This window comes from Fundulus heteroclitus, chromosome 18, assembly GCF_011125445.2.
Source record: "Fundulus heteroclitus isolate FHET01 chromosome 18, MU-UCD_Fhet_4.1, whole genome shotgun sequence".
In the NCBI taxonomy this organism is placed as follows: domain Eukaryota; kingdom Metazoa; phylum Chordata; class Actinopteri; order Cyprinodontiformes; family Fundulidae; genus Fundulus; species Fundulus heteroclitus.
Window position 1 is genome coordinate 28,672,573 of NC_046378.1, and position 26,232 is coordinate 28,698,804.

The following is a 26,232-nucleotide window of genomic DNA, read 5'->3' on the forward strand; positions in this document are numbered from 1 at the left end:
TCTGTGTCAATTGTGGCAGAAAAGAAGAAGCACTGCTTATGAAAAGTAATCTAGTAATAATCCACAGTGAAGTTGTAAATGTATCTAGTTTCAGTTTGTGTTTAGAGAGAAAGCTAATAGTTTTTCACTTTGCGTTCATCTTGTGAATGTGGGGAAAGACCTTTTTCATAAAGATTTGCACTAGATGTTTGTTTTCTCCCCCCCTAAAACTTGTTAGAGCATTTGTTTGAACCAGCAGGCACACAAGGACTGCACTGAACACAGAAATTAACTGAGCTTGCATCCTGTGGGACTTCCAGATAGAAACGGACATAATGGTAGTGGCCAACCAACCAGACATTGTATCCATTGATAAACATCAGAAAAAGCAACAAGAGAAAGTGGAGACATACCAAAGGCCAGGGACGTGCTCAGGCAATGTTGGGGGCATTGCCGAATTTAACCATAAAAACCAGTAGGTAGGTTATATTGAGCTCATTTCTTTTTAGTTTTGTTAATGCAATCAATACATGTCTAATCAAAAAAGGGTTACACAAATTATAAAATTGAATAAATGCATTTTTAACCAGACAAAAACAGACTGATTAGGCATGATTGTGCACACCAATTAATAACCTAATGATATACAAAATAATAATCAAAAAATATTCCAACTTAAAATTGATCAAAACTCTGCTCTATGTGAAATAAAAAAGTCTCCTATAGGCTATATAAAATACAACACAATACATGTTCTGAGAAAGTCAGGGAATACCATCAGTCTGTTTTACCACCTGAACCGGTGCCATCCTCTGTAGCGTGCAGAATCTAAGTGCAAAGTAAATTTTGCACAAAATGTCGTTGGTAGGGTTGCTGACTGTCCCATATTAGCCGGGATCTCCTGCATTTCTCGCTCAAATTGAAGTGTCCTGTACGGGACACTCAATTTCCCGTACTCCAACTGAAGCCTACACCCTAACCTAGCCTCCAAGCTGAATTCTCGCTGTATCTGTGCGTTCACAAACACACGACAATCCATCTTGCACCGCTCCCGCTTCAATCGAACCAAAAACCGTTCGGGCCAATCACGTTGCAGTGTCATGCCTTAAGGCCAGACGTACAGCTGTGACGAAAGCAAGAGCTGCTGAGCCAAACAGCCGAACCAAAATGAGCATTAGCTGCTACTATCACATCTGCTTGGTCAGAATCCACGATTAATTTTTGAAAGAACAGCAATAAGCGCCTTAAACAGTGAAACTTCCTGTGGTTTCTCGTTGCCCCTGCTCTTTTCATTTGGTAACGTGATTGGCTAAAAGCGACCATTGGTAGGGCAGCACTAGGTGTCGCTTTGCCCAATCAGCTCGGAGTATTCTGCTTAATGTCCCTCATTTCCTCAAACGGATTCAATTGAAGCAGGCCCAGATTGATAATGTGCAGAACAGAGAGGGCTACACATTATTAATCTGGCATGCTAGGTTACCTAATCCCCCCCCCCCACAGATTCTACTCCCCCTTCATTACCTGTCTGTCTGATTTCAGACATTTCAGAAGACGGGTGTGGCGGCTGTAGCACACCCGTGCCTGCCGAGGATTCTGGGAAGAGCTAGAGAGAACGTGGGAGGTGAAGGCATGCATCAGCACTACCAGTGATGCACACTCACACAACCCTAGAAGATTTAGATCATTTTTTCTCTGCGTCATTCTTATTTATGTGTTGTTTCTGTCAACATGCAGATAAGTAGAACTGCTGAAAGTTTCTCAACCAGATGATGGTGTTTCCTCTGTCATAATGAACTAAACTGCACATGGATTGGCGACGCCAAAAGACTAAAGAATAGCGTTTTGTTTTGTGGTAGAAATTCATCAATTAAAAGACCTAATTTTTTTTGTAACCACATCGTTTCCTTTTCACCTTCGCACCCCCACCATGCACACTGCCACCTTGTATGGTCTCAAAGGTTGCTTTGACTGCTCCGGTCTATATTCAGATCTAACAAACGATGCAGGCGCTGCATGGATAGTTTGCAGCAGACGGACTGAGTGATTCGAGGGCTCCGTGGAGACCCTTGTAGTAACTTTTGATGGAGCGATCATACTCCAGACAGCAGCCCCCTTTTTGTGTCGGGTAAAAACCACATTGGATTTCGAGCTGCCTCAGACACAAGATTAGCTTCAACTCACCCATGTGCGTTTCTCCCTTTTCAGCTGGATTTTGGCATATTGCACCACTGTAACAAAAATACATTTGAGAGTAAAACAAAGGATTGTTTTGACGATGATGCTTTTCCCCTGGTTTGGAGCTGCATCTGAAACCTCTTCTTCTTTTGAATTAGTTTGGCATTTATTTTTTTCCTGACTCTTGCATTTATTTGCCATTGGTTGTGGTCTTCCATGACTTGCATCAATGCAAGCGTTCAGTTTAGCGTTAGCCTTTTACTGAACTTTTGCTCTAAAAAGTAAAAGCCTCACTCTTTCAGGCCAAATATCTGGGGACTGGGAAAAACATTTATAACCGTTTCCTGGAGAGTTTTCCAAAAACCAGCTTGAGGAGGGGAAAAAATACTTCAGGGTTTTCTCATTGTGTCACCGTTGGTTTTTAATGGTATGGTTTGTGTGGTTCAAAAAATTGAAAGCTTTTTCTTTTTATGTTTTTTATTAAGTAGACTGTTAAACACCTGCCTAGTTGTCCAAAATTGTTGTTTTCTAAATGCAAGCACATCTGGAGATTCGCTTAAGCTTTAAGCAGTTTTTTATTTTTTACAGGTTGTTTCTGCTTCATTTATATATTTATATCAGCATTTAAAGGGACCTCACTGTCTGAAGCATCAGGACTACTGCAAAGAACTCTGGTTCTTCTGAGACTATCAATGTCACATGAGATATTGGGTCTAAATGGGCAGAACTTAAACAGAAGTCCTACTCTTACAGTCAGTTTCAAAAGTTTGACACGTTCAAATAGAAACAAAATGATTTGGTTAATGTTGACTACAAAGAAATATTTGGCAGACTACTTGTATCAAAGAATTGAGCCGATCTTTTGGAAGTGAAAGCAGCACAGTTTTGTTTTTTTCTTTCTTTCAACTTTTCCGAATCTTGGCAGGCTACAAAACGTGTTTTTTTTTTTTTTTTTTTCCTACTCCTATAAATGATTACAAAGAGGCATTCATCGCCGGGAGACTGCAATAAATATGACTTGTGTAGTTAAACTGCCTCCATTTGCAGTGATCTTCCATAAAAATACACACTATAAATGGGTGAGGGTCAAACATTCATCGCAGACGATGCTTATAGTAACCCAGTGACGGTGTTTCTAAGTTGGCTCTCAGGTTGGGGTTGTGACTTTTAACACCGGCTCAGGCTAAGCGCTGAAACCACTTAAGTGGTTTTTAGTGTCCAAAGACAGGTTTGTTCTTATTAAGCATTTTAACTCAAGCACATTCAGCAGTTTTGCCCTTTCCTTTTGCTATCAACAAGAATGTAGTTTCATCATATCGGAACACATCCACATTTAAACGTTACGTTGTATCCAAGCCATGAGTTGCATCATGTCCCCCCGCATTATGCTCCGTCTGAGCAGTGTTTTTGGTGTTAGACATCGCTGCTGATGCAACTCGCTGCAGGCATGTAAGTGCCGAGAGGTACACGAATTCACCTGCCAGCCCTTTGCTGCGTTAACCTGAACCACTCATCCACCTCCACTTTATTTTTCTGTTGTTTCTGCGAGGACAGTTTATGTCAACTTTCACATGTCGCCATGACAGAATAGCCGTTGTTCCGTGTATCTGTCCAAGCTTAAGCAACAACAGAAATGCGGCCAAATAATGGAGACGTGTTTGACTGACTGGAGCGGTTGTGCCGGGTTTTTTTTTTATGTTCTCGTCTATAAAAGAGTGTCTGAAACAAGATATGAGAGGAGTCTGTTGGAAGCCGGGGCTCAGCGAGGTCCCGTGACCTCCGCCTGCATCAGTGGGTGGCCTCAGATCTGTCCTGTCGGCCTTGAGCTGAATTTCAAACGGCGCTGAGTGGGCCCTTTCCTCTCATCCTGAGACTTTCTTGATGCAGTTTAAAGCTCAAGCTACAGACACCTGATGGCTTGTTACACTGGGTCTTCCCATTTAGAAAAAGGTTTGTGTGTTGTTGTTTTTTTTACATGCATTTGAAGGTAAATCCTACTCGCTGAGCCCGTGAGGTGTAAAAAAAATCTAAAGGTAGGAAGATTGAGATGTTTGAGTTTAAAGTTTTCTTGGAAAAGTTCAGTTTAAAAGGCGGCGGGCCGAACCAGGGGATGCGTAGAAGCCAGGCGTGAACGGCTGACATTGAGGTCATGCTGTTCCAGCTGAGCTATTAAAGGCTTGAACTCTGAACCAGAGCGGTGCCCTGTCAGTCCACCCTCCACCAGGGTGACATGACCCTGAAAATTGACTCGAATGTCTTCTGGGCCTTTCTGTGTCTGCATGTCTGCTTTACCACCCTTTGATCTTCTCAGCTGTTTTCCTGACTCTCACAGCAACAGCTTTTCTTTTCTTTTTTTTTAAAACCCTCACAGTACAGTCAGGATTGTATTCGACACTCTGACACTAATGCGGCGCAAAATTGTGAAGCGAAAGGGAGATTATACGTGGTTTTCACAAATTTAAAATCTCAAATCCCTGTCTCAAAAAAAAGAAGAGGGATGGCCGGTAAAAGCGAGATGCTGCTACTATTGTGTTTCACTGCAGGGAGGGCGTGATGAGCGGAGTTTACGCGCTTTCACATCAGGAAAGTTCAGAGTTTGGTGGAAAATGCCGAGGAAATTCCCACCAACGTTTAGCTTGGTTGAGTTTTTGCAGTGTGAAAGCAGACTAACTATGCAGTTACAGCAAGGAACATGTGCAGAATGAACAGCAACCAGCGCTGCGGGGTAGCCAGCATGTTGCCGCGTATTCCCGAGGTGACTGGACCTGTACAGAGAATGGACAGGAAGAGCAATAGACCACGGCATAGTTTTGTTAGACACATACACAAACGCTTCCTCTCTTTTGTTCCTTTGGTCCTCCGTTTACATTTCCCACCGTAAACGACCACACCGGGGTTCCTTTGCAAGAGAACGGAGATCCGAGTTTTCAAGCGGACCAGAGTTAACGTGCCCGGTTTGCACCAGAGTTGGGAGGAAATTTCAAACCTGCCCCAAATTAATTCGAGGATTTGAGGAAACAATCTGATTAGTTTAAAGTGAGCCAAACAATGCGGCATAATAATGTCCCCCTTTTTTTCCACCAAAAACTTTGTATGTATGCTAAAATAAAATGACTTTTGGTCTCATCTGAGCAGAACGTCTTGTACCGCATGTTTGGCAAACTTTTTAAACGAGCGTTCTTGTGGCTTTGTATTGACATTGCCCTTCCATAAAGGAATTTCCACTCTCCCCTTCCACAGATTGTCTCACCTGAGCCGTGGATTTCTGGAGTTTCTCCAGAGTACTTTAGGAGGAAGGCCATGTTGTGAGCAGTTCTCAATCTAAACATCTCTACGGTGTTATCGCTGGCCTCTCTGGTGTGTTCCTCTGCCATCGTGATGCTGTTTGTTCACTAATGTTCTCCTGCAAACCTCTGAACATTTTAATGTCAATAAACATACACAAGAGCTGTATGTTTATTCAAATTACATTAGGTTTAGCGCCTAGATCACTTCAGTTGAATCCTTTGGATTTTCTTTGGGGGCTTTACAGCGTAGGGGAATGCAAAATAATAAACATGACATACTTTTATTTGTAAAGGAAAATATTTACAACTATTACTTTTCTTGAACTTCAAAAATATGTATTCTCTGTCAATCCCTGCAAAACACACTGGAATTCCTAGTTATCGTGTGTGTGTGTATGTATGTATGTATATATATATATATATATATATATATATATATATATATATATATATATATATATATATATATATATATATATATATATATATATATATATATATATATATATATATAAATAAGAATGAATGAATGAAGCGGTATGAATACTTTTTCAAGCCGCTGTTTTCATTTTTAACTATGTTTTATTTTTAGCATTAAAGGTCTAAGCAGCGCATACGCAAGGTTACACGCTAATCTTGTGTGAAGACTGGCACAATAAACCACTTTTTCTATATTTAGTTTGAGTTTTACCACGGCAGAAAATGTTTGTTCTGAACACAGACTTCTCCTGCGAGTTGGCTCAGTTCCTCGACGTAAAAAAAAACACAAAATGAATTCTGTGTAGCAACATTTGCTGGAATTGTTGTGTTTGGGGATCTAGCAGGAAATGACAAGATTAACACTTAGCGCTTTGTGTAAAAGTGATACAAAATGTATTTCACAGTATGCCAGCTGTCACGTGGAGGCTCCCGTTTCAGTTTTTGCTTTTCTTTCCCTCGCTGTCAAGTGTGCCGCTGCGTCTCCAGATTGCTTCAGGTGCCAGCAGAGGCATGTCTCATGTACCTTTTAGTACCTCTACCTACCTTCATTTTCTCTCATTACTGTTTATGGTCATTTAACTGTGGTGTAGGCCAGGCAGTAATCCAAAAAGTGGTTGATGCATCCCACGTTTGGCCTGTAGGATTTTGATGTCAATCAACACTCATCCAACGTTTACATTTTTTCTCTTTATGTACTTTCATACGTACTTTTTTCCTTCCTCTCGGTTGTTTTTTTTTTTAGAACGCAACTCCAATTCAGTCAGATTCTGGTCCAGTTGAGCTGAAAGGGGTGTGAAACCGTCGACCCTGCCAAGAATAACCGAGTTTGGACTTGTCAAATGTGAATATTTACTGGCTTGCTCTCCCGAATAAAAGTAGATAATTTGAGGTTTAGGAGTTTTAATTCCAGAGAACAATTAGACTTTTGAGTTTGAGCTCAGAGTTATTGGGAATGTTAGACCCTCCGGGCTTAATCTTATAAGACATAAGATAAGAAATACCTTTTGTTGTCCCACGTTGGGAGAAATTCGGGCGTGACTGTGGCAAAACTAGATTAGTAGATCTGATTATAGGAAGAATAAAAAAGAAATTAGAATTTTTGTGAACTAAAGTTAGTTTATACACTGAAAATATATTTAGATTTTGTTTTTTGACATTGATTTGCCACTTCACAACTTTAACTTTCTATTAAACTTATTTACTTTTCTTTTTTTTTTTTGCCAATGACTTCACCTGTGGGTTCTGTCAGCAACTTAAAAACCAAAACATATTTTACTGCTTTTTAATGCTTTAAATCCCTCCTAAATCTGTGTATAAACAGGGTGTGGTAATCCTTTAATGTGTCATTAGTTTTATTGTATTCAGTATTTGTTGGAATTGTGTAGGTTTTCAACGACCTCTATAGCATCATAGGACAGAGAGCTTGCGGCACTGAATTGAAACCTTTTTTTAAGGTTTTCCAAACACCTGAAGGCAATCCTCTCTTCCTCTGCAACCTCTGGGTTGGACAGTTAGATCTCCTAATAAACGCCGTAGGAAGTTTTAAGAGGAGAAATACATTTAACTGTCTGTTGCACCTGAAGTTTCTTACCTTTGGCATCTAACAAATAAATTGACATTTTATTTTTGAGGTTCACCGGGTTTTTGGCTCTGAGCTACATATCTGACCCTTTTTATGAAGTGAGATATAGCCTCAGGACTTCTGGCAGAGATCTGCACCTCATTTCAACAACTCTGCTGTCAAAACGAGGACGTTGTCTGTTATGTCAGAGCTCCTGAGGTCTGCACTCAATGTCTTTTTAAAGTATTTCTCAGAGTAGATTTGTACTTTTTTTTTAATACATCTTTTTATTTCTTTTTCTGCTCCTTGATCCCCGATATAAGCCCACCCTGTCTCATCTGAATGTATTATTCAGGTATTACCATTTTAAAAATCCAAATCCAAATGTTTTTTTCAGCTGAAGTTATGTGCTGATCGATTTATTTAAAAACAGTCTTGATATATTCTTAACTTAAAAGCCGGGTTGTGCAATTCTTTCTATATGGATTAATTAAATTTGAACCGGGCCAAAAAGATGGAGGTTTTGTATGTATGTTGGGGGGGATGGAGTAAGTATAAGTAAGAGAATCAAGCGTGGAATTTAGGAAGGTGGGCGATGGGAGGAGAAGCTGGGAGAGATGCAACAGATGTCCAGATGTAGAGCTTGGCTGTTAAAATGCATGAGGCCAGCCTGCAGCTGCAGCCAAACAGATGTGATTTTTAGTGAGCGTTTGACTGGAAAAGGAAACAGGTTAATGAGTGGATGTAAAGTGTCTCCATGTGACCAGAAACTGCAGGTCTGAATGTGACTTGGCTAATGAGCAGCTTCGCTTTCAGGAGCTGTGTAGATCTAGAAGCTGGTCTTTTATTATGGATCAGAAATGATCATTTCATTAGACAATAAATAATGAAGTTTATGCAGTTTCGTCTTGGTATTGTCTTATAATAGGACCTAAAATAGCCCTCCACTTTATTAGATGTGTCCTAAAAAGGCAGACTGCAAGGGTTGTAGTGGATGGTTTTTCAAGAACCTGAAATAAATGGTTTAAACATAAATTTCTAAACCATTTATTGCTGCACATATTTGAAGCATCTCTTGTCTTCATCTTCCAACAAAGCTTTTCTTCTGGGTTTTTCTCTTAAACATTCTCCTGCAGAAAAAAATACAGGTACAGCCTGTTTTCTGAAAATATATATTCCTGGTACAAGATAGCTGCTCAGTTTTTGCCACCAATCAACCATTATACACACACTTTGTTGTTGTTTTTATTATTATTATTCTATCAGGCACCTTGCTTGTACCAGAGTTGAACACCCTTTTCCCTTTTTTAGAAGTGCCTTTATTCCTCACAGCATCAATTTAACAAGGCGTTGGAAATATTCTTGAGTGACTTTGGACCATTTTTGACTTGACAGCGTCACACAGTTGCTGCAGCGGAGTCTGCTGCACATCCATGATGCCAATCTAATGTTCCACCACATGTCACAGGTGCTCTGTTGGGATCTGGTGACTGTGGAGGCCATTTCACTGGAGTACAATGACCTCGTTGTCATGCTTAAGAAACCAGTCTGAGAAGATCTGGGTTTTTATGACATGGTGATCATCCTACTGGAAGTAGCTGTTAGAAGATGAGTTTAATGTGGCTTTAACTGAGCTTTTAATAATAGGTTAACTATTATCTTCCAATGCACTTTAATTGCAATAGCTGCTGTCTAAACTCTAATTATTCATTTTATAGTAATAGCTACTTGTATATCATGCTCACAATTCTGCCTATAGTAAGAGCCACCTGTACATATATTCATAGTACATGTAAACTCTGTTATAATAATCATCTGTATATTATGCTACTGTACATATCTGTAAAAATCTATTCACAATAATATCCACCTGCTATTGCACTTCTGGTTAGACCTAAACTGCAGCTGATATTGAGACTCATCGAACAAGGTAGTGTTTTTCTGATCCATTATTGTCCAATTTTTGTTGACATTTAAATATCTAAAAGGCATTAAACCACATCTACATCATCACTAAAGTGCCAGAAAGTAATTAAATGATCACAAAAACAGAATACATAATTTAACATAACAAATATTCAAGTTCAGTTTGGAGTTATCTACTATTTCTGTATTATTTTACTTAACAAGTAAAGATATTTCTCATCTTCTACAAGGGTGACTTGGGTGAGAATTAAGCTCCTTGAAGAGCATACTTTTGAATCCCGGTCTTTCCTTGTGCTCCTCGTAGTCTGGAGTAATGCTTTAAACAGTCGACATTTTAATATCCTTGCAAATTGGCTTAATTATTGTAACTGCCTTTCTGTGTAGTTCAGCTAATTCAGCCTCTTCAAGATTCATTAGATGGAATATAAATCTTTGGGAATCCAGAGCGATCTTGATGCATGCTGAGCACGCTGATAATGTGTCTGAAATGGTTCCTTCAAATGTTCATAAATATTAATGTGTTGTTGTGATGGGTTTGGGGATTACGCTCTGGCAGACTTTTCAGGGCTCCGGTGAGGGAAGGAAATGGAGGACCGGCGGGTGCTTAAATGCAGGGGGCAAACAGAGGTCACAACAGGGATGCTGTCTAAATCACCAAACACCTCCCCCACGCCACGCTCAACACACACACACACACACACACACACACACACACACACACACACACACACACACACACACACACACACACACACACACACACAAACACACACACACACGTCCTCCCCTGCCACAAGTACTCCAGGAAATCTGGGTACCAGAGGAACGGTAATGGCTGGAATTGATGCACAGCTGCAGAGGTCCTGTTTTTTAGGAGTGTAACTAATTGAACAGCAAGAAAAGGGGGGGGGGGAATGCCTGTAAGCTTATTTTAATGTGTTTATTATTTGATAGCGTTAATCTGTGATAGCTACTGCACAGGCCTGATGAGGCTAAATGATTATTTAAATAAAGGCAGAGGTTTTAATAATTTCAGCTTATTGTGAAAGCTTTGTTTGAAATCTGTTTATTCAGAGATTTATTTTGTTTAACAGAATATTAATAATTTTGATGCTTTTTACAGTTACACTTAGTTTTCTTAATGAGCCGGTTTGTACGTGTCAACTTAAACTCGTCCTTGTTTTTTGTTGTTGTTTTTTTTTTGGTGGGTGGGGGGTTCCACAAGAAATTGGCTGGCAATTGACTCATAAGACTCAAATTCTTTGCTGGACAGTGAATGCACCAAACAAAGCACTACCAGGTTGGTTTCAGGAAAGCGCTCTTCAGTGTAGATGCCGATACTGAGGGAAGAAGACTCAAAATGCCACTTAAGATCATAAGTGCAACTTCAGACGGTACATTCAGAATTTGACATTAGATGTGAAATATCTTAACGAGTAAAGTAAAATAATACAGGCATAATATTTAGATAACTCAAAACTGAACTTGAATATTTATGTTAAATTATATATTCTATTTTTGTGATGATTTATGGAATTACTCTCTGGCACTTTAGAGATGATGTAGATGTGGTTTATTGCCTTTTTAGATATTCAAATGTGAACAAAAATTGGACAATAACGGATCAAAAAAACATTACCCTGTCCGATGAGTCTCAATATCAGCTGCAACTTCAGACGGTACATTCAAAATTTGACATCAGAAACATGAACCACACTGCAAAAACGGAACTAAAAATAAGTAAAATGTTCTTAAAATTAATGTATTTTTCCTTGATTTGAGCAGGAAAATAAAATGATCTGCCAATAGAATAAGATTTTTCCACTTAAAGTAGGAACAATTCATCTCCATCTTATTTCAAGTGCAGTATATCTAATTATCTTATTTTAGGGGTCAAAGTACTCATTCCATTGGCAGATAATCTTATTTACCTGCTCAAATCAAGGACAAAAACACAACTTTTAAGAACATTTTACTTGTTTTTAGATCCGTTTTTGCAGTGCATGGGTCTAGTAAACAATACTTGAGCGTTGCTGTTGGCCGTGTCCACTACTTTTTACCCACATTAAGCAAAAAAAAATAAAAAATCCTGCACAAACTCTTACATTACAGATCACTCTGCTCTTTCACATTATGTTGGTCGATCCCCTGAGATCCTGAATCCTGTGCGCTTTCAGAGCGTGCTGTTGAGATTGTAATTTGTAGCACATAGAAGCTTCCTGAGGGAAATCTCAAAATTACCGAGCTCGATCATCATGCAGGGTTTTCAAATCCATCCAGCGCTCTAAATATAGGCAAAGTTGTTGTGCACCATCCTCTATTTATTTTAGTATTCTATGGAAGAATTTAAGAATTTAAGAATTTGGTTAAAGGAAGCAAATGATTGCAACAATCTATTTATTGTATTTTATATGAAATGTCAAGATAACACAAAGGCTAAACAAAGTGCAATGAAGTTGCTGCATTTTATCCAGTCAGAACACTCTGACTGGATTTTGTAAGCCTGGATTTGCCCACTGTGTGACAATAAAGGAATTTCTTAACTTAAATTGCAGAGCTAAGGATATAGCTTATCTTGAGATGACACAGGAAGACGCCTATCTTATTAATGCTATCTAATGTAAGATGCTGAAGACAGTTTAAGATGTTTAAAATGTGACTGTTTTTTGGCAAAGATAGTTGGAGGAAGGGGGGGGGGGAACTGTAAGAACCTGTTTTAAAACAAACTTTATTTAACCATGTCACCTGTTAATTTAAGCTCCAAGAAAGAGCTAGACTTTCGGCAGATAATAGGAAGGCTAATTGTTTTTTACAGAAAAAATGCTCTGTTTTTTTTCCCCTGTAGAGTTGTTCAGCTCTGCCTTTCATGGTACATTCTGGATTTGGAAATGTAGACAGCCTTTTGGAAATCTGGCTCCTTTAACAATGACATTAAACTTCTAATTTAGACTGAACTATGACAGAATAAGTATATAACTGAAACTCCTTGCTCCATTTCAAACTCATGTGAGAATAAGCTGTTAAATTTGCTGCATTGTGCTAAAAGTAAAGACTAAAGACTTGCTGATGTGCAGGAAAAATACTTTTTTTCGTTCCTTCCTGTTTGGTTTCAGTCTTTGCATAGTTACTGTTTTATTCCTTTTTTTTTTCTTAAATAGGACTTGCAAAGTATTTCCCTTGGCTGCAGAACGAGAATTCCTAATGTATTTGATTGCAGTGGACAGGGAATCTTATTACCTTTTTGGCACACGATGTGCAAAAGATAAGCTTATGAAGAAAACGCACCTTTCTTTCCAAGTCATGAGTTGGCTGTATTAGCCATTACAGAGGGGTCACTGTAAGGTAACTGTCTGAGCTGGTCCAGAGTCAGACCAGCTTTCTATCTTCTATATCTGCATGTCTGTCAGAGCCTGCAGACCCTGACCTGATGAAGTGTAGGCTGATAGCAGAGTTAAAACCACCCTGGAAATCAGGATTCAGCGTTTGTGCAGCAGGCTTTAAACACTGCATCAGGAGGTGAATCATTACTATAGACAGAGTTTAATAATTGACCAGCAGAGATCGTAGATTAAAGACAGAAGCAACAACGCCTTGCACAAGGAAGGAAAAAAAGCTGAATGTTTTACTCCGCAAAACATTCTCAGAATTGCATTGCATGATTTTTAGATCCGGTTTCCTGCAGAAGTTTTCACACCCCTTAAATATTTTCAAATTTTGTCAAGATGAAGCCACAATTTTTTTTTTTTTTTTTTTTTTTAGGGGTGGGGTGTAATTGTGAAGAGGAAGGGAAATGATTCATGGTATTCAAAATGAGAAAATCCCCACAGCATGATGCTGTTTCTGTGCATGAAAATAATTTTCAGTGTCTTGCATGTAGGCCAAGCAGTTCAGTTTAAGCGTCATCTGGCCCAAATCACCGTCTGCCGCATGTTTGCTGTAGAAATGGCTGGCTGCGAATTATAAACGGCACTTCTTATGGCTTTTTTAAACAATGGCTGGATTCTTGTCACTCTGCCATAAAGGCCATTTTTGTGCATCGCACGGCTAAAGATTTTACTGTCAACAGATTTGCATCTCTTGCCCCTTGGCGGTTCCTCTGTGCTATGCACTTTCTGTTGTTTTATAATGAAGCAAACGGCTGGTGAGATGGTCAAAGCTTGACATATATATTTGTTTTTTTAAGCTGTATCTACTTTAAACTTCACCACCACTCTGTTGACTTATTTTTGGTGCATTTTCAAGATGATTGGTTGCACTGTATTATAATTAATAGGATAAAAGAAAAGGGTAAATTAAAACAAATGCATACCACACTTTTCAGATGTATTTATTTGTAATGAATTTAGAAAATCAAGCAATGTCTTCCTTCTACTTCTGAGTTATGCACAACGTTCTTCTGGTCCGTCGCATAAAATATGCATTGAGGGTTGTAGTTCTGACATTATAAAATGTGAAAATGTTGGAGAGGCTGGAATACTTTTTGTAAGGAACTACAAAAACAATCACAGTATAACCAGTTTCTAACAGCAGTGCTCCTTCTTTGCACGTTTAGGTAACATTGGATTGGTTGGATCTAAATAAAAGGCGAGGAGTGGGTTAAACAACACATCAGGCATCTTAACAAATGTGATCACATGTGAAACAGATGCCTGGGATCACATGATAATCACACTGATTCCTACCAGACGGGTGTTTCTTCTCATTTTGCTCTCCTTGAATCAAGTCGTGTTTAACGTAACGCATTCTTGTGGTGGGTGAGTGGTTACTGTTGGTTTAGCGTGGATTAAAAAAAAAAAAAATAAATAATCAAAAGTTTTTTCCACATTAGTGGGGACATTGTGTGTTTGTGTAGCAGGTTTACATGTTGTTCTTGTCCAGAACCACCAGATTACAAGCGAGCGAAAGGACATTGTGGGGGTAGGCAGACTGATCTAAGCACCACTGGGGGAGAAGTATGCACCCCCCGCCATTCTGATCTTTGACCTGGCAGAATGTCACCCTCAGGGGCAAACTCACTTCTATGTCGGGACAATGCTGCAGATTCCTATTGAGCCTTGGCTTTTTGCTCCTTTACACCCCCCCTGACTTTTTTTACTTTCTCTCCATCACGGTATAAAAACGTCTCACAACGCAGGGTTTGAATTTGGATTTAAAGCCCGTATCCAAGGGGGCGGGGCGCTTTTGTCCCTCCTTACAAGGCTGAAAGGTGTGGAAACATTCACCTTCCTAGAAAAATCCCTCATTCATTCTTTTTATTTTTTTATTTTTTATTTTTTTCCTGCAGGGTTACTTCCTCCAAAGCCCCCTGACATTCTGGCACCTGTTTTCAGCACAAAACCGTGTATTTATCTCTGAATTATTAACTAAGAGCCCACAAAGTGTCTGCCACTTTGTGACATGTCCTGACTTCATGGAGGGGAGAACGAGGGGGCTGTTTCCTTGGCAACAAGGGGGCCCTTTATTAAAAAAAAAAAAGCAATATAGCCCATGTCTCCCATCTGTGTTCTGCAGGATCCACAAGTGAAATGTTACGGGAATATTAAATGCATGATTGATGCAACATTTGCCGTTGAAGTTGGAATGGTATGAATCCTGCAATTTTCACACATTGTGTGTTTTCCCACAATGTTTGTTTGGTGCAGGAATGAGTACAGCAGGAGCAGCTTGATGGACGCTCTTCGTGTTTTTACATTTCGTGAACATAGCTGTGAGTTTGATTAGGAAAATGGCGTACAGATTGGAAAAGTTATTTGTAAATTGTGGTGAAGAAATTAGTGGCGTAAAGATGCAGCAATCAGATATTTTTGATTACTAATATCTGCAGCTTTGACTTGCCAGTGCCAGTTTTAGCCATTGTTTATTTCTCTGTGGGATATATATATATATATATATATATATATATATATATATATATATATATATATATATATATATATATATATATATATATATATATATATATATATATATATATATATATATATATATATATATATATATTGCACTAAATAATTTTTTTGTTCTGTGTTCATATTTACAGTTAATATCATAAATGGGTTTTGTTTTATGCTGAAAGGCACACAGCTCTCTCTTTGCTTCACGCAAAATCCCACACAAAGTAAAATCCTCCAGATTATGGGACAAAATTATCTTTAGAAAGCAACCCAACTAAACAGAACTACGTGTCTTATTTACCTTTTGTACATGACAGCTTTTAGCTTAGTTTTTGTTTTTTATGCAGGCCTACACCTAGACATGTTAAAGTACAGTTATTTTCTACAAGATCCATTCCCAACAAATAACTACCTTACTGTACTGTGTTCTTAAAACATAAAGGCAAAATCATGACCCTGAAAAGTCATATGATGGTGATTTGTCCCTTAAGGGTAGGTGGGGTAAAGTTAGTGTTTCGGATTTCTCTTTCATATTTAAGATTTTTGTACAGTTTATGAGAATCACAGGGATTGTTTCACATTATAAATTTGCTCCTATAATCCTTCAGAGAAATAAAAGCTTAGTTACTGTTATGGTTTTGATTATTAAATACTTAATTTATCATAATTATAACATAGCTTTTGACAACCTTTTGTGACATGAATAGTAATTTATATATTATAGAGGGAGAGAAATGACAGATTTGAAAATCAAAGCTGTGTTTGGCATCTAGTATTATAGTATAGCACCGTTAGAGCCGTCAGCATCACTCCTGGGGGCTCGCATGTGTATTCCCTGTGAGGTTGTTGAAAGACTGCGTACATCTCCTAATCCAAAATGTTGTGTTATCGATGGATCTGGGCCCTTCAGCAATTATTAAATGGAGCAACCGTGCTGTAATGTGTTTAGCTTCATCTTATCTGCCGATGTCAACCAGCCAACATGCCTCCGGGTTAGTTTCCCCTCCTAGAAGGTTCTTACCTCATTTGCCGTTTCACGGACTATGTTGCTGGAAATGGGGGAAGTTTATTTTTTGTTTTTCTTTCTTTCACTCGGTAACAACATCAACACTGAAGAGTCTTATCAGTGCGACCCGCTTATTCTTTTTAAATGTTTCTTTTGCAGACGAGTGGCAGCTCACCACCAATCATACCCGTTTATACCCAAAACTCACCTAATTCCAATCAACGGACAGTTTCTGGGCAACGAATGCTTCCCATTGAGGTGCCGTTTAATGTTCAAAGAGGACCGTCACTGCATGCGCGCAGGAAGAGAGGGCGTTGGGCTGTGCAGCTGTCACAAGGTTTTAGATGTGTACAGTGACCCGCTGCAGGGAGGACTCTGGAAGGAGTTAGAGGGACGGTCGGGTCAGAGCAACGCACACCGGCAGGTTTAGCGTGAGCTGAAGCATGGCTGAGAGGTGGGAGGGTAAGGGGCTTTCTTTGTAGCCATGAAGAGCAGCAACAGCGTTTTGAAGTGGATACAGGCAGTTACTGAGAGCCTTGGGAGCAGATTGAGCAGAGGTGGGGGGTGCAGCCTGGAGGAATGTAAGTCAAAACTGCCTGCAGGGGCCCGGCCAGAATGGGAGTTATAGCAGTAGTTGTTTCTCATCTGTCTGCAAACTGGTGACGGGGGGGTGCAGAATGTTTCAGAGTTCAAATAAAGGGTGGATGCATGGCAGCGGCGACATGGGAGTTTGAAGCTGCACGTGTAGCGCAGGTCATGGCTTTACTGCTGAAAAACAATCCAGCCAACAGATGCTTTAATATCTGCCCTCCTCTGCTCCTCTACTGTAAATCTTTGCAGTCAGAGATCACACCGCCTGCAGGCACTTCCAATAATAAAAGTCTCTGTAAAGACGCGCGCTTTGGGTGAACATGTCTGACAGGGCTGGGGCTGGGGGGGGGGGGTGAACTGTCCATCAGCCAATTTTCCAGGTAATGGGGATCGTTGCCGATGTATGGATCACTTGATTATCCATGTTGTGCATTCAGTATTGTTTTATAAAGACTCGAGTTGCATTTCTCCCCCATGCATTATAGTTCCTACTGTATTTTGCACCATTTAATATATTCTTGAAGTTTGTAATTCAAATTGAAAAATGCTTTATTCATCACAAAGGGACGTTAAATGCTGGTGGAACTCACAGAGATTTCTTCAACGAGTTGCTGCAGGGAGGAAGGATCTCCGGTGGCGGTCTTTCTTATTAGCAGATCTGAAGAAGCATCTGCCTGAAGACAATTGGTTATTGCATGACATTCTGATGCTCAGGGTTATCCATAATTTTCTTCATTTTATGAAGAATCCTTCATAACTGCAAAAAAATACTAAAATTGTTATTATATTTTTTTATTCCCTAAACAATCAGGAGGGTTATCAGCAATGATCCCCATTTATAATGCTCAAAGACAAAGGACTTGTCTGCTTCAATGGAACGATAGCTCTCATGTCCTTGGTTGTAAAGGCTTCACTTGCCTTTTTTAAAGCGACGCTGTTGTTGTGAAGCAGCAGTGGAAGCATCTGGCAGATGCCCCGAGGCCCCAGTGGTTCAGTGAAAGTAGATCTGTGAGGAGATGGGAGTTTAGTCGTAGGTTGAGTGAGGAAAATTCTCCCACTTTGTTTCCCTCAACAAAGTGGCAATCGCGAGGGACCCCGCCAGTAGCAGAACAAAGGTAAAATATTCTTTGCAGGATTGACCGGAGGCGTTTTTAGAGCCGGGGCCTGTGCCAAAGCTGAAGTAAGTGTGTGGCGCAATAAAAACCAGCGGTGCAAAGATGCACGAAACCAAGCGCCATGCATGACATGCAACACGGAAATGTGGATACACTGGGAACAGGTCTTTTTTATTTTTTTTTCTCCTTTTACGCCCTAACAGGCAGTCAGTGATCTGACGAAGCAATCTCTAGAAAGAATCACAGATCTTTGATTATCAGGGATCCTAACCGTCAGTATCTCCACATGCAGTGGTCCCACTGTGGGCATATAGCCTACTGTTCTCAGCCATGCATGATCCAATTAGCGTGATGAGCGGCGAGTGTGGAGTGAGTCTAACGCTCACATGTCTTGGAGAGTATAGATCTTTTAGTATGGATATGCAGGTCCCCTCGAGTCTTGACCGTCGGTGAACTCTTCGCGGGGGTTATTGGGATAGTTAAACCAGTGTGTAATGATGTACTCAAAGCCCCGCTGCTCAGCTCTGTTGTCTCACACACCAGCGATGCTGATAATGAATGGCTTCCATGATGGGAACGCTGGATGGCCACAGCCACCTCTGTTATGCTGAATTTAGCAGTTTACATAATTAACCTCTTCACGGCTGATCTGTTGTGTTGATCCTTTCTGCACTTTCGCAAGAAATATCCGCGACACATTTCATTTTCATTGCTGGCTAATTGGCTTCATGTTTTTTTTTTTCCTGACAGTTCGCCCCTACCCAAGATAGTCTTTTGTTTTGTATAACCAGAATTTATTATTTTGGATTATGTTAGAACCATGTAAGATATATTTTTACACACAATAAAAAAAAATAATTATGTCCTATTTTAATTATCTACTACATAACGAACAGCCTCCTTGACAGAATGCCAGTTGGTCCCAGTCACTTCTTTTGCACCAAATTCAACAGTAGTTTACATAATTGACCCCAACTATAATATCAGGATTTATGTTCTTTTGGAACTAAAATCTGTAACAAATTTTCATTTGGATTAGTCGCTAAATAGTCACATGTTTTTTCCTGTTATTTCAGACATTCTGGTTGCCCAGGATGGTTTTCCTTTTACATAATACATTTTAAGTTGAACAATAAAGGACCATTAAAGTTGATTCTGTAACAAATTATTTATGAAAATGTTAATTGCACTAGCTAGGTTAGCTTAGCTTTGATTAGCATAATATTTGGGCACAAGAAAAACGGTGCTCTGTTTAAAGTTAGGAAAAACGTAGAAGCAATTAAATTTATCTGATGTGGGTTTGTGTGTTTTTTATTAATAATTTGATGATTTAGGATTTTTTTTTCTATTTTTTCCAAACATGATAAATAACTATTCAGACAACCCTATTGCAACTCTTTAACACAAGATTTGGTGACTTTCTGGTGTTATATAATTATTACCTTAACATTAAAGGATATAACGGTATGTCATTTTTAGCCTAAGAATCTTGGGGCCAAAACACACCAGATCCAATATGGCATCCGATCCAACAGGAAATCAGGTCTCATGATGTCCCTAGTAATTAAAATAAGTTTAATATAAGTCAATGGGGCCACACAGACTGCTTGCAAATAGCCGTGACTGTGTCTCTGACTGCTCAAACAAGATAGACCAGGAGTCTTTTTGTTGGACCTACGCATCAGTTTAATGGGAAAGTCATGAGTCAGACAGGAAGTGAGACACGACAGCAAAGTAAAACACATCCACTTTGGGAAAATGTTCTAAGTTAAATCTCCTACTTGCAGCAGAAACGGGATACAACTTACGATGAGGTAATAGTTTGTCCAGGAACCACACACCAGATCTCCAAGATGCAGCTTTTTGGATACTGCCACATTGGCCTGTGCTTATGCTGTTGGGATGTGATCTCTTTAATAATCAAGCATTTAACCCATCACTTGTGGAGCAGTGGGTTTTCACTGTTCAGCACCCGGGGAGCATTCTTGTGCTATAAACCGAGACACACCAAGCTGTGCGATCCAAAGGAAAATCGCATAATATGAAGTTGTAGCATGAGTCAGACAGGAAGAGGGACACTTGGGCAACGTAAAACACATCCGCTTTGGGGTAAAATACAAAATAAAATTTCTGAAACGCAAGATAAAGAGTACACAATTTCCTGCCAGGTTCATCCGCATATAGGTTTGTCTGGAAATTTAAATACGCCACACAAACCAAAGCCCTTGTTGAATTGTTGTTGTTGCCATCTAATGTAGAACAGATTACTGGATCAATGAGTGCTTCTGTGCTTTTTTTGTCTCTCTTATTGTGTCTCTGCTCTGTCTTCTGTAACCCCCAGTCGGTCGAGGCAGATGACCGTTCATACTGAGTCCGGTTCTGCTGGAGGTTTTTCCTTCCCGTTAATGGGGAGTTTTTCTTTCCACTGTCGCTTCATGCTTGCTCAGTATGAGGGATTGCAGCAAAGCCATGGACAATGCAGACGACTCTCCCTGTAGCTCTACGCTTCCCCAGGAGTGAATGCTGCTTGTCGGGACTTTGAAGCAATCAACTGGTTCTCTTATATAGGAAATTTTTGACCAATCTGTTTAATATGATTGATTTTGACTTTGTAAAGTGCCTTGAGATGACATGTTTCATTAATTGGTGCTATATAAATAAAACTGAATTGTTTTGGCAGACTCCTTAGACTGTAAAGCTAAAACAAAAACACTCGGACTGAGGAAAACTAACCCTGGGCTCACACTGACTCTGATCCAGTGCTGCTTCTCTCCACTCGCACCGCTCCTAGGGAAAGAGCGGCCAGCTGCGGCTCCCAGCTGCGGGAATAGCGCTCGTGAGAACAAACGTTCATGTGGTCCTTTCTGTTGCTATCCCTCATAAATGATTAAAAAAAAAAAAAAAACAGCTATGGTTTTTGTTTTTTAGTGCAAAACTTATTATCCGTGTGCATAAATATCCTGTTTCATCCTCCAATAGCCCCCCTGTGTCCTCGAGTTTCTGGGTTGCTGTTTTGTTTGCACTAGTCGGGTTAGTGTGAGTTCATTCTGAAATTCACCGGAATGTTCTTCTGTCTAGCACTTGATATTTTTTATTATTTTTTTTCCCCCCTGTTTGGTTCATTAAGTTCGGGAGCGTGATCCGGGGACAGCTGCGGCGTCCGGCCAAACTTCCTTCTTGCAGAATCTTTTGCAGCGCTGCACGGCCTCGGGAACCGGACTCGCACCCGCACACTGATTTTAATCATTTGGGGTTCCTAGCTACACACATCTGCACCGTAATCATGGCGAGCCTGGCGTAAACCGCAAACCTAAAACAAATGTAGATTACAAAAAGAATTTTGTTTGACATTAGAGTGTCTCTCTAGGGTAATTTGTTTTTCTGCTCCTAGACCCTGATACAGGAGATGTGTTGGACCTGAAATATTGTGTTTTTAATACATTTTTGCCCTTGCTGTGTATGAAGAGAGCACTATAAATATTCATTGATTCATTCATTCATTCATTCAAAGAATATAAACGTCAACTGAACCTTCTTTTTAGTTCTAAACACACAGTATTTAGGGAGCTTTCGCTTTACTTAATTTGTCTCTCCTATAACGTCATTCTTCTCTCCTGACAGTACGCATTACAGTTACATGCACATAAACAGTTGTGCTCATCAGACCATCATATGGAAGCGCCTAAAAAATTAGTTGTTGAGGAGTTTCAACACGATAATCTTCAGTTTTCAGAGGGATGTTACTACTCCCATGACTCTTTTGTGCCCTAACTGGCAAATGTTTTCCTAAATCTTCTCTGCAGCACCTATAGAGGCAGAAACACATTTATGACAGAAATGTTTTTAACGCTTCTTCAATAACGCTGAAGAGGTTTATGAAAAAAGGACTGGGGGCAGAGTTTACAGCATGATTTATGTGAATTTTCTTTATTTTTATCTTTTATTTTTTCCCCCTCTTTTTCATTTTAAGCAATCTATCATCTTGTATAGAGGAAATGAACCCAAGGTGCACAAACGATTGTTATGGCGGGTCCTTTCTCCCTGCATCTATTTGACCTGTAACCATCACTGCTCCCAACAAGATCAAATTCAATAAGCGTTTACATCTCTGCTGGTATTTGGTCATTGCCAGTTTATGATCTTACTCATTTGTACATTTCTTTTAATCCGAGTATGCCATTTTTAATAACGGTAAAATGTTGTTCCCCCCCTTTGCTGTAAATCTACCGTTATTGCATCTTATCCTTATTTCTTGTTTCTGTAAATCTGCCGGTTTTCACTTACCCTTCACTTTGCTGCTGGTACACTTGATAATACACTTGATATTTCTATTCTATTTTATCCTATTCTATGTTATAGTTACTGTGCTAAATTAGTTTTTAGATTTCTGAACACATGTTACATGGAAGAACATACGGTTGTTACCTTATACTTACATTTTTTGTATTTTCCAGGTCTAGATATTGGGTATTAGAAAGATGTCTGTTTTATTTTATTTATTTTTTTCTTTATCCAATTTTTAAAACACAAATAAAATAACTAAAAATGCATTTGTTCTTTCACTGTGTTGGAAGGAAGCCAGTTTAGCTCAACATTTAACAGTAGCACACAAGATTCCTCCACTCACACCTTTCCCCTTGAGTTCTCCCCTGGTAAGGTGCTAGAATCCACTTTCAGATAAAATCTTATGATATATTTTACATCATGGTGTTAACTGATCTGCAGCCCAGACACACTAACTCCTAAAATCTAAGTTGGCAACGCCAATGAGGTTATAAGAAATCGCTGTATCTTCCTTGATGTCATGTCCCTCTGTGTGTTTTACAAATCAGCATCCCTCCACTTCACTTATCTGATCATGTTTGGTTAAAATCTCAATTTGAAAGATGCAATTTTTCCATCGAAGATTAACTCCATCCTAATCTGTAAATTATTTAGTTTAAGGGAGAAATGACCTCCATTCAGTTTCTTTCTTTCTTATTGTTTGTAATTCAACCATCTGACTGAGATGCTGTTAAATACCTTCAGTATAGGTATCGCTGGGCTTTTAAATGTCTAAATTCCCTGGAGACCGTTTCACTCTGGTCTTGTCTTTTATTGATTTATTGTTCCTACTCCTCTCATCTTAAACTAACTTTGGCTTTGTGTCTAAAATAATTACAGTGAATGACAGCGGGCTGTGAGTTTTAGAGATGCAGTGTTTGGCTGGTAACTCATATGGACAATTTAGAAAACTCCTCTAATCCCGTGGATTTGTGAGCAGAAATTGAGATTTCAGTGGAGTGTGTAGCCTGCCATGCCTTCCGGTCTAATATAGATAAAAGTTTAAATTTACTGATCACACTGCAAAAACAGAACTAAAAATAAGTAAAAATGTTCCTGAAATGAGTGTATTTGTACTTTATTTGAATAGGTAAATGAGATAATCTGCCAATGGAATAAGATCTTTACACTTAAAATAGGAAGAACTCATCTCCATCAACTTATTTCAAGTGCATTATATCTAATTATCTTAGTTTAGGGGTAGAATTACTCATTCCATTGGCTGATAATCTTATTTACCTGCTCAAGTCAAGGCCAAATGCACTAATTTCAAGAAAATATTACTTATTTTTAGTTCTGTTTTTGTAGGGCAGAATGCAGTGGCCATTTTCTGAGCTCTGTTTTCTTCAAGCTTGAAAATCAGATCTCCGCTTTAGTCAACTCAGACATTTTTTCAACAACAGCAGTAAAGGAAGATGCAGGAACGACCTTGACGTCATTTCATCTTGAGTGATCATTAACTATTTGCAGAGGCAATAAAGGCACACTTTGTTTTGGAGTCGTGAAACCTGGTTTTACAGTGACTGCCCTCTTGCAAACAAAAGTGGAGTGTCTGGCATTTTTTGTTGACCATCAGCAAAGCTAGCATGAACTAAACGGCAGTCGGCGTATAAAGTAGATCTTTACCTTCACCCTGAAATCTTTAAAAAGCTAACAAGATTTCCAAATCTATCCATTTTGCTCTGCATCATTCAGTTAAAGCATTGACACTGAACAATGGCGTTGACGTTGCTTCCTGGTATGAGTTTGTTAAATCTGCTGATTGGGAAAAAGATGTAGAAACATTTTGGAGTTTGCGAGTTTACAATTTGCTGGTGAAGATTCTCAGTCATCCAGGTCATGATCATTCCAAAGAAATGAAAAAAACAAAACTGGACTTTTTTACCGACGTTTAAGAAAATCTCTAGTTAAAAGGCTCCAGGGTTTCTAGTTTGTGGGACACGCACCCCGCCATCAGTTTTTAGAAAGGATCTGCACGCATGAAGAAGCAGGCATATAATACGGTTTGAGTAAAACAGTCTGCAAGGGTTCTCCTCTTATTAGGTCAACATTTCTCTGAGAAATGAAGTCATTGTTGCACACAAGCGGCAACAGAAGGTTTGGCTCCACAGTAAACAAACTCCGTGGCTGATGCGAACGTTTTCTCAGGGCTGTGCAGAAGCAGCAATGCTTGGGTTTCACAAAGCAAGGTGCAATCCTACAACATTTAAATCCCTTAACTAGAAGACATTCAAAAGGGTTAAACAGATGGAGACTTCTTTACTTTCTTCTGTTTTAATTTTTCAAAGCCTGTGCCATAAATGCACAGGAAGCGTCTTTTCCTTCTGTAGTCTCTTGAAGGAGCTGCGCTACATAACACGCTGCTGCTGCTGCTGCTGCCTCTCGATGGTGCCGTGTTCTATTGCTACGTTAACACTCTCTGTCTCTGATGTGGAAAGTGAGCCTCTGAAAAGCTTTATCTGCTCTTTGATGTCGAGGACTGCACCGATCGCTGAACTCCTGTGAATAGTTCACGCTCATATTGCCGTCTTTAAAGCGTCTTTTCTGGCTTTACGAGGCTCCCCCCCGGCTGCATCGTATCATACAGAGGGTATTAAATAATGGAACGCCTGCAGATATTCACAAAACGCACAAATCCTCTAATACCAGCATTGGCTTCTATTCGCATTACGGAAAGGACGGTGTGAGTTTCGTCCAATCGACCCCCCCCCCCCCTTTAAACGCCATCGGCGTCCTTTCCCACCCTCTGTTAATTCATCCCAGGGCTTTCCGTCTGCCTCGGTCCCGCGCGCCTTCTTTAAACAACAGAGTGTGTGTTTGTTCTCTAAAATACTTGTCGTATTCTGGTGACATTTGTTTACACTGTGGTACTTCTGGTGAACACCCAGCGAGACTGAGCTTGTAATTTTAGACTGGGTAAATTGTTTCACATCTAAAACCAAAATAAACCCCCCCCCCCAAATCTGATCCCTGGAGGTGTTTTCCATCCACTTACCTTAATCGCTCTTTTTTTTTTTCTTTTTTTCTCCCCTCTCAACAGATGAAGCTGTGGAACAAGTACAAGGTGACCAGCATCCCTTCTCTGGTGTTTGTGGACGCGGCTACAGGAAAGGTGGTGTGTCGAAACGGTCTCCTGGTGGTCCGAGACGACCCTAAAGGTGAGAACGAGCGTCTGCGTACGCACACTGGAACCGTGTACAAGTCCTTGCACCATGACATGTTTTTATTTCGCTAAATCAAAGCTCTGACCTTAAATTACTTCACTGTATGGTTTAAAACAACCCCCCCCCCCCAACCCCCAAACCTCCAAAGCAGGGGTGTCAAACTCATTTTGGTTGAGGGGCCGCATACAGCTTAATCTGATCTCAAGAGGGCCACACGAGTTAACTCATTGCAAGATTAAATAGAACTAATAAATGTGGACTTGTTGCTGATTTTTATATTAAGTTAATTTCACTTTTACACAATATATTATGAATAACCTCAGCGTTTTTAAGAAAAGTATGTGCAATTTCAACAATACTTTTACTCAGTTAAACATTTACTTGTGCATTATGGATAAGAACTGATCACAGTGATTATACAATGTTGAAAAACATTTATTCAAATTTTTTGGAACTTAAAAACACTGTATTGCATGACAAAATAAATCAAACAGATAAAAATTAAGAAATGATTTGAATTTTTCCACACCTGAAGCTTAATCTGCTAATTAAAACACATCGCCCCTCGTGGACAATATAGGAACTGCATATTTTCAATTAAACAAAGTACATGTTTTTTTCAATAATTGTTTTATTATTCTCTTCCTTTTATCTTGTCCACTTGTGAAAGACAAATCTGATGAGCTCTTTGTGGCATCTTATTGCCCCATTGCCAGACAGGACACTAATTT

The 26,232-nt window shown here is 39.5% G+C and overlaps 1 protein-coding gene across 2 annotated transcripts in view; it reads left to right on the forward strand.

Annotated features, from left to right (window-relative positions):
• nxn (nucleoredoxin) overlaps positions 1-26,232 on the forward strand; it is an 88,852-nt gene that overhangs the window by 36,429 nt on the left and 26,191 nt on the right. The window contains exons 1-2 of one of the 2 annotated variants that reach the window (XM_036149573.1): positions 16,867-16,889; positions 25,378-25,495. In XM_036149573.1, the coding sequence (XP_036005466.1) occupies positions 25,378-25,495 (118 nt within the window). In that variant the 5' untranslated portion in view covers positions 16,867-16,889. Of the gene's footprint in view, positions 1-16,866; positions 16,890-25,377; positions 25,496-26,232 lie in introns of those variants that run through there. The other variant, XM_036149572.1, reaches the window with a different exon arrangement.